The sequence below is a fragment of the Lissotriton helveticus genome, chromosome 5_1 (assembly GCF_964261635.1).
Source record: "Lissotriton helveticus chromosome 5_1, aLisHel1.1, whole genome shotgun sequence".
NCBI lineage: Eukaryota > Metazoa > Chordata > Amphibia > Caudata > Salamandridae > Lissotriton > Lissotriton helveticus.
The window spans coordinates 239,847,168-239,863,836 of record NC_136065.1 but is presented as its reverse complement, the minus strand read 5'-3'; the positions used below and the strand labels follow the sequence as shown (position 1 = coordinate 239,863,836).

General features: G+C 43.1%; 1 protein-coding gene across 2 annotated transcripts in view; it reads left to right on the top strand.

The window, feature by feature from the left end:
* Positions 1-16,669, top strand: part of NSMF (NMDA receptor synaptonuclear signaling and neuronal migration factor) — a 226,443-nt gene that overhangs the window by 89,357 nt on the left and 120,417 nt on the right. For both annotated transcript variants that reach the window (XM_078642103.1, XM_078642104.1), the window contains exon 4: positions 10,559-10,634. In XM_078642103.1, coding sequence (XP_078498229.1) covers positions 10,559-10,634 — 76 coding nt within the window. The remainder of the gene's footprint in view (positions 1-10,558; positions 10,635-16,669) is intronic.

Sequence of the window (16,669 nt, the reverse complement as noted above, 5' to 3'; positions counted from 1 at the left end):
TAACAATTGTAAAGCAAAAAAAGGATAAAGGAACTAAACAGTCCTAAGTATAATAAGTGGACCTTTACAGGCAGTGACCATTAAGAATTCCCATTTTGAAAAGAAAATTGTGCACACCACTTGTGTCTATCCCACCCCTAGCATATAAGTAAGTAGACACCTCGATGCTGATTTCATAGGAACTGATGAAATCTGTAATTTGAGCATCTGTGCTAATCACAACAGAGGTCATTCTCACAAGCTACTTATTGGGTGTATAAACAGCAAAAACGTGACTACCAGTTGCGGTCGGCATGACTCGCAGGTGGGTGGGCGGGGGTCGCGCGGGGAGGGGGGTCACACAGGGGGTTAATTTAATAATAAAAAAATATTAAACTTACCTTCCCGCCAGCTGGGTCCCGCGTCGTCTGTGCTCCTGCTCCTGCTCTCTTTCCTCCGGCAGGAACAGGAAGCAGGCAGCGAGGCTCCCACCCCAAAGCCAATCACAACACTGCAAGCAGAGTTGTGATTAGTCAGGATGCCTCCCAGTCAGGGGCTAATGGCCCGGCCATTTTCTCCATGTAGGCTGCATTGCAGCATGCATTGTAGAAGGGCAGAGTGTTCATGACTGGTTTGGCCAGCCTAGTCGCCCCATAGGGCCGACCAAACCACTCATGCGCACTCAGGAGTGGGCACACCACTCCTCCCCTGCCCAGCCCAGCTCACAGAGCAGCCCCGTTCACCCCTCTGTTATCGCCATTTTATGTTTCTGCTTCTCGCAGTGCGAAAAAGCAGTTGGGCGACGCTCCTCCGCCCTAGTGGAGGAACCACGCCGGGACACTTTTCGGTAGCTGCGTGCTCAATACATCAACATCATCAACAAATGGAAGTGCGCAAACCAATATTTGCACCATCTCTTATGGTTAATGACACGCCCTGTAAGGTCAAATCTCTTTGCAGAAGTGTGTCCTAACCTACATCTATTTGGAGTTATAGAGAAAAACGCCCAGTGTGCCAAAATCACAATTGCAGAGAGCATGACCATCAGTGAGTAGCGAGAACCATGTTGGCAGGTATGGTCCTACTGCGGCATCTCCGTCCTGCGTGTACTGCATTTTCCACTAATGCAAGAAAATTGACTTGCTCCAGTAAAATTGACTTGCTTCACTTCTCATCTGCTTAATGACGTCTGTAATAAATCAAAAGCCATGCACCCGCGGCATCCTCAGCTGACCTCTGTCTCTGGACTCACCTTCAAAGCTGCCATTTACATGAACGCCATGTTGTATGGCATGCACTGGCCAGATGCAGCAGGGTGCAGTTTTTGCATCAATATTGTCTGTTTTGCTCTTAAAAAAAAACAGATTTTTATTGGGGTTTTGCATACTTAAAATCATAACCATGGCAACAATAGACATAAAGATGTAAAGAGCATCTTGTGGTTGCATGACATTAACAGTAAATTGAATCCAAGATCACATTAAGAATTCATAAATCAAAGGATAAAGAGAGAAGTCACATTAGATTCGAAGAGAACACAGAGGACGGAGATATGGTTAGTGCTCGTTGTAGAACTGAACTAAGTGATGAGAAGTTGACTCATTAGAGCCATGCATAAGCACTGGAATCCTACTGTATCGACCACCAGGTCCACGAACTGATTTTACTTTTAAATTTCTTCAGGCCTTGGAACCATACTTTGGTCGTGAAAATTTTTCCATCCTAGGTGATTTTAACTATCATTTAGAACGACAGGATGTCTCTGACACCTCAGGACTCATTGAAGCTCTGGCTTACTGTGGGCTTATGCAGCGAGTCAGTGGGGCGACTCATCGGGCAGGTCATACGTTAGATGGCATTTTTTCGAATGACCATCGTATTACCATCAAGGATCCGGTGCATTTATCTTGGTCCGACCACCTCGCAGTTCCATTCCATCTGGAATACCTGATGAGGGAAGGAAGTAATAAAGGGAATCATGCAATGGTTACGTCTAGAAACCTTAGGGATATCAGTAGCCACTCCTTTGCGCCTTGGGCTGCTAGCTTTTCTATCACGGGTATGGATAATGTACATACCGCAGTTGGTCATTTTGAACAGGCTGTCACCGAAGCTATGGATGAACTAGCTCCCTTACAGACCAGACGCCGAGCAAGGAAGAGACCTTCTGCTCCATGGTTCTCCGACTCCCTCAGGCTCCTCAGGCAAGAAGTGAGGAGGAAGGAGAGACTCTGGCACTCTAGCTGGGATTTCAAGAATAAAGAAGCCCACAAACTCCTTGTCAGGAAATATAAGGCTGAGATTGTGCAGGCTAAACAAGATCACTTTGTAACCCTGACCACCTCGCTCTCCTCCCCGAAGGAGCTTTTCAAAATTGTCGACGCGTTAGTCGACCTACAAACTCCTGACCCTGTTATTCCTTCGCAGGACTTATGCGACAGGATTGCCCTATTCTTCCATACAAAAATATTGGATATCCACCTAGCTCTTGAGAAACAAAGAGCGGGCATCAGTGTCTCTAATGCCCTGGCCCAGCAGAATCTGCCCATCCTCGATGCTCCTCCACTAAGCACCCTGGACTCCTTTCCACCACTAGAACCGCAGGATCTTGAAGCCCTGCTTAATAAGATCAAATCCGGTTCCCCTCTGGATACTTGCCCTCTGAAAATCATCAAGCAGTGCAAGGAGTCCTTCTTATCACCGCTGCTGGAAATTATGAATCTAGCAATAAGAGATGGTGTCTTCCCCTTGGAATGGAAGAAAGCAGTAGTAAAACCTCTGCTAAAGAAGGCCTCCCTTGACCCGGAAGTCCTGAAAAACTTCCGTCCAATCTCGCTGCTTCCCGCCCCTGCGAAGATGCTTGAGGCACATCTGAATAAGCATCTCGCCGCTTTTGTAGAAAGCTCGGGTTGTCTTGACTCTTCTCAGCATGGATTCAGGAGGGATCATAGCACCGAGTCGGCCCTCACTGTCGTGCTCGATAACATCCGCACGACAGTGGACAGTGGCCAGACTAACCTCCTGGTCCTGTTAGACCTAACTGCGGCCTTTGATACCCTCTCACCCTCAGTTCTTTCATCTCGTCTGGAGGATGTGGGGGTGAAAGGCGCAGCTTTAGATCTCCTGACTTCCTTCCTGACTGGGAGGGAACAAAGAGTCAAGATGGGTGAGTTTCTATCTCCATCCCGGCCTGTGCTTTGTGGGGTCCCACAAGGGTCGGCTCTTAGCCCGACCCTATTTAACATCTATGTGACCCCACTGGCCAGACTAATAAGAACTTTCGGGATGGAGGTAGTATCCTATGCTGACGACACCCAAATACTCGTCTCTCTCTCCCATTCAGATGTGCAGACCGTCTCCAAATTTAGATCTTGTATGGAGGCGGTCGGACACTGGATGATTCAGAACTCCCTCAAACTGAATGGGGAGAAGACTGAGGTGATGGTGTTTGGTGGGAACGAAAATATCTGGTCCTCCAGTTGGTGGCCTGACTCGCTAGGTGTATGTCCCTCCCCCACTACATCTGCAAAAAATCTTGGGGTGATGATAGATCCTGCCCTGGATATGGGCAGACAGGTGAGTAGGACCATCTCCACCTGTTGGGGCCTTATCCATACCCTGCGAAGGATCAGGAAATATCTTTCTGTGCAGTCCAGAAAGCAAATAGCGGTTGCGCTCATCGGTTCACGCCTGGACTACTGCAATGCGCTGTATGCGGGGCTAAATAAGACCCTCCTACAGCGCTTGCAGGTTGTCCAGAATGCTGTGGCCAGATTTGTTCTGGATGTTCCCAGACGTTCCTCGGCCACTTTAGCCAGAAAAATGTTGCACTGGCTTCCTGTGGAGTACCGAGTACGGTTTAAGGTCCTGTGCATGACATATAGAGCCATCGCAGGGAACAGTGACTCTGGAGTGGGCTCTATCATCTCCCACTACATCCCCGGAAGGAATTTGCGTTCCTCCGGGAAATTGCTTCTCTCAGCCCCTCGTGTGCGAAAGGCTAAATGGGGTGGCAGGGCTTTCTCCACGTTAGCCCCCAAGTGGTGGAATGATCTTCCTTTGGATCTTAGGTCCCTGCCTTCCCTGCAGACCTTTCGCGGTGCTTTAAAAACCCGCCTTTTCTTACAGGCCTATGTGTAATGATGATTGACTCAGACTTCTGATGTTATTGTTAGGCGCCTTGATACCTTCGGGTTATTGTCTTGCGCAATATAAATTTTTATCAATCAATCAATCAATCAATGACTAAGGTTGTATGACACACCACCATAGTCTGGCATGTGCTGTGTGAACATAGCAAATGTCATGTCTTTGTGGAGAAGGATAATGGTCCCCCAATAGCTGAACTCCTAAACAATCCAGGGGAGGTACATCAAAATGAACAGGACTGAGTGTGAGTGGGAGGGTGGGGAGAGGAGAGGAGGTGAAGGGAGAACTGTGGGAATGGAGAGGGAACAGAGGAGGCCAACCAGTAAAGAGCACGAGCAAAAGAAGTTAAGCATTGTCAGTAGTAGGTAGTGGCGGGCTGGGAGACCGACTCTGATGACAAAATCAGACCCGGAAAATCAAGGAGGCGAAGGGGGGGGGAGTGGGAGGGGGATCATCGGCTGTAAGATCTTAAATTGCTGCAGCATAGTGACCCAGGCGGAGTCTATAGGACGTATACCCCTGCGTCTTGCCTCCCTCTTTTGCTCTTAATGACTCCTTTCTTTCAAACATCCTCCATCCCCAATACTTACTTTGAAGACTCATATTGACATATATTAGAATCTCATTGGTGTTTGGACCTGCAGAAAAATGGTGTCCTTTAGGGAATTTTGGTTTCTTTTCACCATTTCAAATAAATGATAGGTGCAAGGGATTGTGGCTATTCATTTTCTCTATAACATAAATACTGCAGCCATATGTAAGTGGATGTGTTTCTGTTGACTGCAGCTAGATATGGCCACCAAGTAGATGCACTAATTACTTATATATGAATATGGAAGCCATAAGTAACTGCAGATGTCTGGTGTGTTTGTAATCATTACTATATAGACGCCAAAGTCATGAGCAAAAAGAGGTGTTTCAATTTGCTTAGTCACTGAAAGGTGTATATCTATTTTACAGCCCTTAAGCCAGTGTTATTTGGCCCTCTGTCTTCTGCTGTTTCTGAAAAGAAGTACTTCTTCTGTTCTCTTAAGTAAACCCATGGCTGCCATGACGAAAAGGTTGGGTGGCTACAATCGACAGCATTAAACATTCAACCCCCATGATGAGGCTTTTTTCTTTTTATGTTGAAGGTGATACCCACTATACAACCGGGCAGCTTACGTCTCCTGGGGTGGACAGGTAGAGGCCATTAAGATGCATGTTTAAAAAAAAAACGAAAACAAAGAATAGGCTTATAGCCCAATTTCTAGGTGAGAAGTCACTGGCCAAATGGATATACTGGACTTTTAACCCAAAAAAGGTGACATGATTAAATCAGTCCAAAAACCTCGCATGAAAAAATATTGGTACAAAAGTATTGGGAAGGAAATGAAATTTGGACACAACGCATCCACAGGTAAGCGAAATAGGTCTTTGGGTACGTATTATGCTAACGGGAACGAGAAGCGCAAACAGAAAGGAGAGACTCTGTGTCTCCTCTGTACAGATAAAAAATGTGACCTCTGCCCCGAAATTAACAGAAGTTTATAATGAAAATATGGCTCTGATGTCAATGCACAAACTATGATAAAAATATGAACCTGACAATAAGTACTCCAAGATTAATTTCCTGACATTAATCCCGAAGTAAATGATGGCCCCGAATTGAATGCAAGGAACCAAAAATGTTTGCATCTTTTTGCTGCCTTGTTGCATAATTGGTTTTATGCTTTAATAAAGGCCACATATAAATATCACAATACACCAGCACAGGTAACCCTCTCCTAGCTTACATGCCAACAGACTCTATTCAAGTGGAAGACTACCAATTTCTGAAGCCAAAAATGGCTTTATTTTACCTGCCCCCATCTCAAAGTGTCTGTATATGAATATTAGTCAACAGGGGAAATATATGTCCATAATTTCTTTCACTGTCTTCATCTTTCCTGTTTTCAAATGCTGGTAGGTATGTTCTTGTCCCTTGTCAGACTTCTACTAACCATATCATGGCAAGACGTCTGTGCATCGCAAGTACTGCCCACGAAATATCGTCAGGGCCATAGCTTTCATTGGTGCAACAGGTGCAGTGGCACTGGGGCCCAGAGGGCTGAGGGCTCATTGAACCCTGATTATTTCTGTATTTCCGTCTAACGTTCTGCCTGATCATCAATCGGACTATCTAACACGTTGTCTTCCTCTTCCTGTTGCCATTCTTTCTCGCCTTCTCGCCTTCTCTCTTTTTCTCTCTCTCTCTCCAGACACACTTGCCCACACAAACTCATTTCTTTTCTCTCCGACTCTGTATACACAGACTTTAATTGTAAACAGAAATATAGCATAACAAAATGCTCAGGCTGTGAGTGCAAGTACTGAGCAATTTCGAGTAAAAAACTGAAAAAATACCAGCTCGCCAGAACCAGAAAGAAGAAAGACGCAATTTGAGAAGAGCAGAAAGAAAATGGAGACAACACCCTTCCTCCCCTACACTGAAATCTCTTAGAAAAATCAGAAAGTAATATAACAAGAAGATCATCAACACAAAGAAGGAATTCGTCAGAACAGAATTGGATAACGCCAAAAACAGACCACGTAAATTATTCGAAATCATAAAACAACAATCCAACAAGTTGGCTAAATCTGTCCAAGAGGTCACCAAAACACAACTAAGTTGTGATGAATTTTCTACCTTCTTCATTAACAAAGCAAATAAGCTGGAAGAAGATCTTAAGACCGCCGCAGATAACATTAAAGACAACATGCCACCAGCACTATCTGACCCGAACCATACAAACAAATCGACTAAAAACAAGGCACACTGGAGCACCTTCAAATTATTAGATCATAAGTAACTTGCTAACACACTTGCGACCACGAAACCCAACAACCATTATAACGACCCACTACCATCGAAATGCCAGAAAGAAATCAGCCATAATATGATCCCAATATGGGCAGAGATCATAAACGCCTCACTATCACAGGGGTGCCTGCCAGAATGCATGAAGACTGGACAAGTAGTCCCGATCATCAAAAAACCCACAGCGGACCCAACAGATCCAAACAACTATCGCCCAGTGACCAACATCCCTTTTGTTGTTAAACTCATAGAAAAATGTGTACAGAATCAGTTGAGTCAACATATCGACAACTTCGCACTGCTAGATGACTGCCAATCTGGATTCAGAGCAAATCATAGTACTGAAACAGCAATCCTACACATTGTCGATGATGCTCTTCAAGCTCTAGATCGCAATCAATCCTGTCTACTCATCCTCCTAGACTTGTCAGCAGCATTTGACACAGTTAACCACGAAAAATTACTGAACAGACTGCAAGATAGGATGGGAATATCTGGCACAGTACTGAAATCGTTCGAATCATTTTTAAAGAACAGAACTCAGAGATTCCTAGTAAACCAAGCACTTTCGCCATCTTGCCCTAACACACTCGGAGGACCGCAAGGATCCACCTTATCTCCGTCACTGTTTAACTTATACATCGAACCTCTCGCAGAAATTCTGCGGAATTCGAAAATATCCTACCACATGTACGCAGATGACACGCAACTTTACATCAAGATTGCTAGCCTGGAAGACATAACCACAATGAACGACGCCCTCAAAATATCGCTAAAATGGTTAACTAACAATCATCTCAAGCTCAACGCTGACAAAACAGAATTCTTACTCATCACACCACAAAAAAAACATTCATTAGTGAAAGAATGGTCCAAAATGATTACAGCATTAAATTGCATCCCAACTCTAGTAGATTCGGCGAAATCTCTCGGAATCACATTGGATGAGAACCTCGATATGAAAACACATATTAAATCTATGGCAAAAAACGCCCGCTTTCATTTGAACTATCTAAGGAAGATGAAATCCTTTTTAACCGAGAGAGACTTGAAACTAGCGGTGCAATCTCTGGTTGTCTCTAGGATAGAATATGGGTGTACTACACTTGCTGGCCTTCCAAAAATCTCAACAGCACCATCAAAAGCTTGCCTCAATTCAGCGGCAAGGCTTATCACTGGATCTAGGAAATTTGATCATATCTCGCCTCACCTGAAGACCTTAAACTGGTTACCGTACGAAGCTAGAGATGAAAATGGCATGTATCACCCATAAAGCGATTCATCACAACACACCTAAATATCTAGCCCACAAAATAGAAATCTCAGGAAGAAACAGACCTGTCAGGAGTGCAAATTATCTACTCCTGAAACCACCTATTTTTAAGAAGAAAAAAACTTATGAGAGGACATTCTCAGGCGTAGCTCCCAGGATATGGAACGCCCTTCCTGCAAACATCAGAAAAATCAAAAACACGATAACATTCAAGAAAGAAATTAAGAATTTTCTTATGAGCAAGTTCCTCCCATAACAAAACATACTCTACCGAAGACGTGCCGCGGATTGTATGAGAGTATACCCTATATGGAAGTAGGATTTGACCGACTGAACTTTGAAGAAATACTACCTCAGATCAGTGTAACTTAAATCGCAATCAATTCCATCACATTAGTGTTTTCCACCATATCAAACGTTTACGATCTAATTGCTATATATATTATGTTTGTAACCTGATCACAGAATGTAAAGCGCTCTGATACCCACGGGTCATGTTCGCGCTATAGAAAACTGTAAAATAAATAAATAAATAAACCTTGAAATCCAGCTCCAAACCTCTCTTAATTCCTCTGCGGGTTCGCACTGTGCGCAACGGAGGCCGCTCTGTTTCTTATCTTGCCCCCACCTCTGGAATCAGCTCCCGCCTTACCTCACGTCCATCCCAGACAATCGACGTTTCCGGAGAGAATTAAAAACATGGCTGTTCTCTGATATGAAATGAGATAAAACCCAGGTAGTGGAATGGTCTTCAATCGCCTTGAGACCTAACGGTGATCTGTGCGCTTTACAAGACTTTCTGACTTTGACTTTTAGTAATACATATAAGTTCAAAGCCTGACTATTAGATTGTTTATAAATTCGGATTAAACTCAAATGTAAGATTTAGCAGTTATAATTTATTACAGCGACACTACCCAAAGTTCGAATAAGAACACATTCATTCACCCTTTCTCCTTCTGTACCTGGCAGACACTCTCTCACCATTTCACCTTCTACATCTCTGTCTTTCTCAGTAGGTCTCGCTTCCACTCTCTTCATATCTATTTCTCTTCCTGTCTTTTTTCCCGCCCAGTTTCATATTCGTTCTTTGTCTCACACACAAACCTATTGATGTTTAAATTTGCATATACAGCTGTACATGTGCATAAGTGCATGTTAATACATGCCTAAATATATATTCTTCTAGCACAGTGAAAGGGAACTAATTTAAAGACTTGATCTATCCAATGCAAAGTTATGAAAAAATTATTATTGTCTGTATCGCCGAGGCAAGCCGCAGTGGGTTTCTAAAATGCACGGTGGCTTGGAGGTGGCGGTTCAATGACTCAGCTTGGAAGTACTTGTTCTTAACCATCAGATGTTCTTTAAATAGCATCGACGCCATTGGAGATGGTCACACATTACACAGTATGGTATCAGAATATCATGGACTAAACTCTGCCTGAATAGAATATCCTGCCCTACATATCGTTTACAAAACATCTCCCTTTTGGAGAAAAGAACAGAAAATCTACACCCAAATGGGACAATATTTTTGAAGAAACAAATGATATTTATAGCGCAATGTTTATGTAGGACCATATTTTCGTTAAAGATGTTCTGACATGCACATTTGGCTTGTCCTCTTGCTTTACAGATGCAATATAAGTGATATACCTAAATGACTCCATTGCAGTGAAGCTGAGTGGCAGTGATCGGTTCCGATGCAAGCAAGCAATGTCACGCTTGCTGGTCTTGCACATACACGTACACAAACACACAAGCACACACACAGCAAACGCGCACGCACGTACACACACACCCACACACATTTGTACAAAAACAATAACAAGAAAAACAAATTCCCTGACAAAAACAAATTAGAGAACCAACGATTTTAAATTAATATACATACATATATTAATATAGGCGTTCATACTATTGTGTGCCTTTCTTATTTTCTAAAGTCACACTGCTGTATTTGAAGACAACGCTGGTTAGGCTGGAGGCAGGAAAAGCAATGTTATGGGTGGGCCTTGAAATTAAAAGGGGGAGAGTGGCTTGTTGTTTAATTCTAGAAATAGGATATCTCTGGCATTGAAGGCGGTGGTGTCCATTTTAATCTCCAGCTGACTGTCTGTGGGAGGAGTAGAATGCTGTATCTTTCCAGTATACAATAGAAACACTGTTTGACTGTTAGATCCATCCCAAAATAGAGCAAAACATGTAACTGTGTGGAACAGAAATCTTAAGGGACTGTGCAAGCATCCAAGGCATGTATACACTTCTTTCCACTGCATTCCATAAACTTCACTTCCTGTTTTCTTCTCTTTCAGATGATGTGCCCGTACGAACCTGGTTTCCCAAGGAAAACCTCTTTAGCTTTCAGACCGCTACCACAACTATGCAAGCGTGAGTATTATGGACCCATCCAGAATCGCCGTATAATGCATGTTGCATCTGATTTCTAATACAACTATGATTTTTATCCCTTTTGACAAATATCCTGGCTTGCCATGACTCTGTGGGAAAATAGACATGTTGAAACAAGAGTGTTGTGACTGCCAGGAAGGAAGTGCCATAGAGAAGCACCGAGCATCTTCTAGAAGACTTAGGTCAAATGGCAGTTGAAGTTCAGGAACATTTCTGCATTTATATTCTTTTAGGCAACAAGTCGTTTTGGCTCAGACCAAGCTAAGTAGCCTTTGATTGAGAGCAGCTCTGCTTCAAGAATAGGGAATGAGGGTGCAAAAATAAGAAACTCAACTGGCTTTGCTGAATAATTGCCCACTGAAAATAACCATAAACGTCAAGTGGGACAGATATTGCGTCTTTGAGGGATCCAACCACTCAATATGTGGTTCATCTATTTTCTCATGGGGAACATTTACTGCCGCTATCGATGATGGTTAATAGTTTGAAAAGTTCACTTTAGGTAGTCAATGCACTTAGCACTTAGCACCCGCAGATAAGGCAACCCCTCCAGAGACTGCAGTTAAGTTTGTTAGACATTAGATCATGGTATATGGTCCCTGTAGAGCTCGCCCCGAAGCAATGCTGGGAAAAACACAAACACCATCAGCTCATACACAAGACAACAATCAGTCTGGCGGAGTGTCTTCCAATGCACTCTTTGAGCTGTAGAGTTAAAGATCACTTATTATAAGGCAATTTTTCCGGAATAGAGATATCAACTCTAGGTCCTGATCTCAATTTCTTTTTGCTCGTGAAACCCTAAACTATCCCTAAGCACCTGTTGGTATGAATTCCTGTGTCTAGGTTAAATAAGAGACTTTGTGAAAAAGGTTGATTACTTTGGAAATATGTTAAAGTATATAGGTTACATTCTCTCACTTGTTGCTTTCTTTAAAAAAAAAAATAATATATATATATATACATATATATATATTTCCACAGAAAAAGCGTTTCTTGACTTGACTATATCTTTGGTGTCGTTTGACCAATCTTCACTGAATTTCCCCCAAAAAGTGTCATATCGAGTCTGGGGTGATCTGTCAAGAGGGGGGTGAAAAAAGGGGGGTGTAAAAAAATAGTGTTCCCATGTTAATTCTCATAGGAGCTTTAGACAAGTCTGCAGCCCGAACCCCTGGACAGAATTATACTACATTTGACAAGAAGGTAGATTTTGGTTCACAGATCACACTTTCAGTTATCCAGTTTAAATCTGTTCTGTAGGTGTTGAGAAATGTAAGGAAATCCTAATTAGGATATCTGCAATCGCAGTAATTGGCGACGATTTCACAATTAATCGCAAATGCACGCCAAGAGCAATGCTGTGATTGGCTGGCCGCAACCTGAGCAAAGAGTTGTGGCTGCCATTTTATCTCATCGGAGCTTACCCCGGGCATCAAATTAAATGTTAGAATGTGGCATAATGGGTCAGGTTGCATGTGTTCTGACCCCATGAGAGGAATATAGGGGTGATTGAGGGTTCCCTTATGAGTATGATATGTTGAAAGTATGTTTTTTTTTCACTTGCGATATTTGCTAATTTGCCATGACCATCAGCGCGGCCTTCATGTAACGTTGCTACAAAGTTGTGAATATCACGAAAAAACTTTTTTTTAAATGTTATACAACCACCCTCAGTTACATATCCACTCACTCAGAGATGGACGCACCCACTGACAGACCCAGTGAGAGGCACATGCACCCACTCAGAGACTCACTCAGAGATTCATGTACCCACTCACAGACCCATTCAGACACTCATGGTCCCTCTCATAGACTCATGCACCATCTCACTAACAGACCCACTTAGAGATTTACACCTACTCACAGACCTACTCCGAGGCTGACGCATCTACTCACAGATGTACTCAGACACGTATGTACCCACTCAGAGACACACTCATATTGTCATGCATTCACTTAGAGACCCATATAGATACTCACATAGTCACTCACAGATCCATTGATATTTTTACACGGTCACTCACAGACTCACTCAGACACTCATACACCCACTCAGAGACCAACTCAGACACTCATGCACCCACTCACAGACTCACTTGGAGACTCATGCACCTAGACACACACCCGCTCACAGACAGACACGCCAACTGACAGACCGACTCAGAGACTCACGCACTGACTTAGAGACCCACTCAGAGACACATGTACCCACTCACAGACCCACGCAGACACTCACACACCCACTCTGAAACCCACTCTGTCCCTCATGTACCCACTCAAGTGACCCTCTGAGAAGGTCACACCCACTCCCAGACCCCCTCAGATATTCAGGCACCCACTCACACATGCACTCTGGCCCTCATGTACTGACTCACAGACCCACTGAGACAGTCATGCACCAGTTCACAGACTGACTCAGATATTTACGCACCTGCTCACACACCCACTCAAACCCTCACATACCCACTCACAGACCCACTGGGACACTCACACACCCATGCACAGTCCCATTCAGACATTCACGTACCCACTCACAGACCCACTGAGATATTCATGCCCTCACTCACAGACCTACTCAGAGACTCATGCAACTACTCACAAATCCACTCTGGTCCTCAGGTACCCACTCAAAGACCCATTGAGACAGTCACACACCCACTCACACACCCCCTCAGATATTCACAAACCCATTCATATCCTCATGCACCCACTCACAGACCCACTGAGACACTCATGTACTCTCACACACCCAGTCAGACCCTCCCATACCCACCCACAGACCCACTGAGACACTCATGTACCCCCTCTCCCACACCCAGTCCGACCATCATATATCCACTCACAGAGACACCCATTGAGCCACTCACACACCCACTCAGATATTCACATACCCAATCACAGACCCACTGAAACGCTCATGCACCGATTCACAGAGCCGCTCAGTCACTCATGACCCCCTCACACACACACTCTGGCTCTCATGTTCCGACTCACAGACCCTCTGAGACAGTCATGCACCCACTCAGTTCCTCACGTACCCACTCACCCGCTGAACCTCTCACATGCCCTCTTACTAACACGTAAAAGCACTAAATCACCAACTCTGAAAAGTTTAGGAAAACAGAAACTAAAATGTAAAAAACGCAGTAATTCACTAAAGAAAACAAAGTTTACAGGTTTATTATAGTTGTGAAATAGAATTTAAAAAAGCGTAGAAATTCACTGAAAAAGCAAAGGTTACAAGGATGTTATAGTTAGGAAATAACATTTAAAAAACATTGAAATGTAATGAAAAAAACAAAGGTTACAGGGACGTTATAGTTAGGATCAGATTTTACTTGTGCAAAACCGTGGATATTCATCAGTTACATTTACCTGAGTTCACTATAACTTGTGCCCCGCTTACGACCTCACACATTGCATCACAATGCTGGAGAGAGAAGCTATAGCTTCCCCTGTGAGAGATGTAACGATAGTGGGATTTGAGATCTATAAATCATCAGTAATCAATGATATGTTCAACGCCAAGTAATGGAGGGTACATTGAGACTCCTCATAACGCGACTGAAAATATTAACAGTCAAAGATCGGAGAACATTCTCTCCCAATCCATGGTGGATATCTGAAGATAATTTGGAGTTAAAGAATCCATGGCAGTTTCTAAAGCTCTTAAAAAGCTAGCATTGAAAGCATCATAATTGCCGATGGAGTGGAGATAGAAGAGGAATTCTATCCACTGTAGTTGGGGCTAACAACCATTCTTCCACCAAAATAAAAAGAGAATATTGGATGGAACGTATAAGAATAGCTCAGAGGAAAGCGCAACATGAAGTGTTTGAATGACATGACGTCTTGGAGAAATGGTATATGTGTTGTGGCTCTAAATCTCTCGGATGAAATCAGAATGTGTAGAAGCTTGTGTGAGAGGGAGAGGCCACAGGGCAGGGTTTCGCAACATACTAAAATTGAGAATTAATGGGATGAGTATTCTATAGGGGTAAGTTGAGCCTGTGAGGAATGAGGAAGGTATAAATGGATTGTTCTCTGTGAAACAGAGTCAGCTCAGTTCACTAAGATTTCTTCCATGAGAAGAAATTCAAGAGTGAGTCAGGGGCAAATCACACGCACAGAAAAATCTTTGTGAATTAGGCCCAGAATGTATATTTGTCAGAAGACAGTAAGATTTCTGGAGGCTTCACCTAAACATGTCTGGCACATATGCCTATATAGTAGATAGCACCTAAGGATACGGTCCATGCCATGCATGAGGTGCATGATCGGCTTTCACTGATGAAACTAAATGTAGAAAGCACATAATGACTCAGCCCTGTGCATGAATGAGGAATGATCGAGCACTTAATTAACGGAAAGAAACGTGAAACTCCCCTTTCCATCAGCCTTCTTTATTTGGAGGCCTTATTATGTAAAATAATGAAGAACTGAGTGCTGGTTCTTTCAGTATTCTGGGAAGCACATGCATAGTGATTCATTAACTCCGATTAGATTATCAGGCAAAATAAATTTCGCAAAGCAAATTGATTTCTCGAGGATGTTGGTGTTATAGAAGTGCTCTTTTCTGATGGTTTATAAGATGCCACTGTTTTATTTCATAGAAGGGTATTGGGAAAAGATAATAGGGTGGGCCCATTCATGTGTTACAACAGATGCTGTGGATCTTTGTGAAATGCATGCTTGGCAATGCCCACAGCACTGTTATGTGCTGACATGTTTCAGTGATGGGTTTGGTCTTGTTGAGATAAATGTTTCCTTGTGTCATTATGGCTCTTTATAAGGGAGTTCTACATTGGGGTCGGATCATGCTGTACTTTCTGGACAACAACTGACTTTGTGACTGACTTACATTTAAATCCATTGCATGTACATTTATCTGATGTGAATGTGCTGGAAATCTGGCATGGATCCGTCCCTGCAGGCTGACATTGGGCACCGATGGGTAGTGGCAATACCCTTGTCTTTGAACCACCAGTTGGCTAAGACTTGAGACAAACTTCATGAAGTCAAGAACTATGCTGCACCCTTCAGTTTGATCCAATTGTTTCACCCTTATATTGTAATTGATGAATATTAAAGATCCTAGGCACCTGATGAATATTAAAAATCATATTCCATCATAAGCGGCTCAGCATGTAACTGTGAGTAAATCCAATACAGAATTACTCTAAAACTAAACCGATCTGCTAACCTCAGCGCTCACATATTTGGAAACTACTGCACATGCAAGCAAGGGTTAAAAGATATGATACTGCAGTCAAATGCGCAGCTGGCTTATGCTGCCAAAGCTAAGTTGATCTTGGACATGATCCAATGGAATATCTTTCACAAAGTTGTTTGCCCTCCACAAGCATATGGTGCTCTTCTCTTCCCGAAGGGTGAACGAGGATAGGGAGACAGTGTGTTTAGAGGAGGCCGGTAACAGTGCAAGTGTCGAAGGAGGAGTGGATATATTAATGCACCCTGACAGCAGCTAGAATGATATTTTGGGGGGGGATGAGAACCAAAGTAATCTCCAAAGTGAATTTGTTTTGATGAAACACATCTAAACGCATCACAACTGCGAGTTTCCCATGCTTTGCCCAAAAACCTTTAGATAAACAAAATCACACCCAAGGGCCCCACTACAGAAACATAGCACTGGGGCTAACAAATCATTTCCACACATGCTTCTTCGCTACTTGTGCAATAAGGAATGGAGCTTGAAAATGTTACTCCAGTTGATGTTACGGAGGGCAAATTAGGGGTAAGTGGAAGGTGGACACATTGGTAAACAAATATAACACATTTATTTCATATAAATCATTTCATTTGTGTATTAGGTAATTTAACAAGAAATCATGGCCATGAATTACTTAGTAACTAACAAGAGTAGACTTGTTTTTTGCACTATTTATACCACTTCTATTCCGAAACAGACTGATTGAAACCTAGACCCATTTTACCTTCAAAAACTGGAAACCAATAATTTTTCTTTTCTTTTTTTGATAAACCGATTT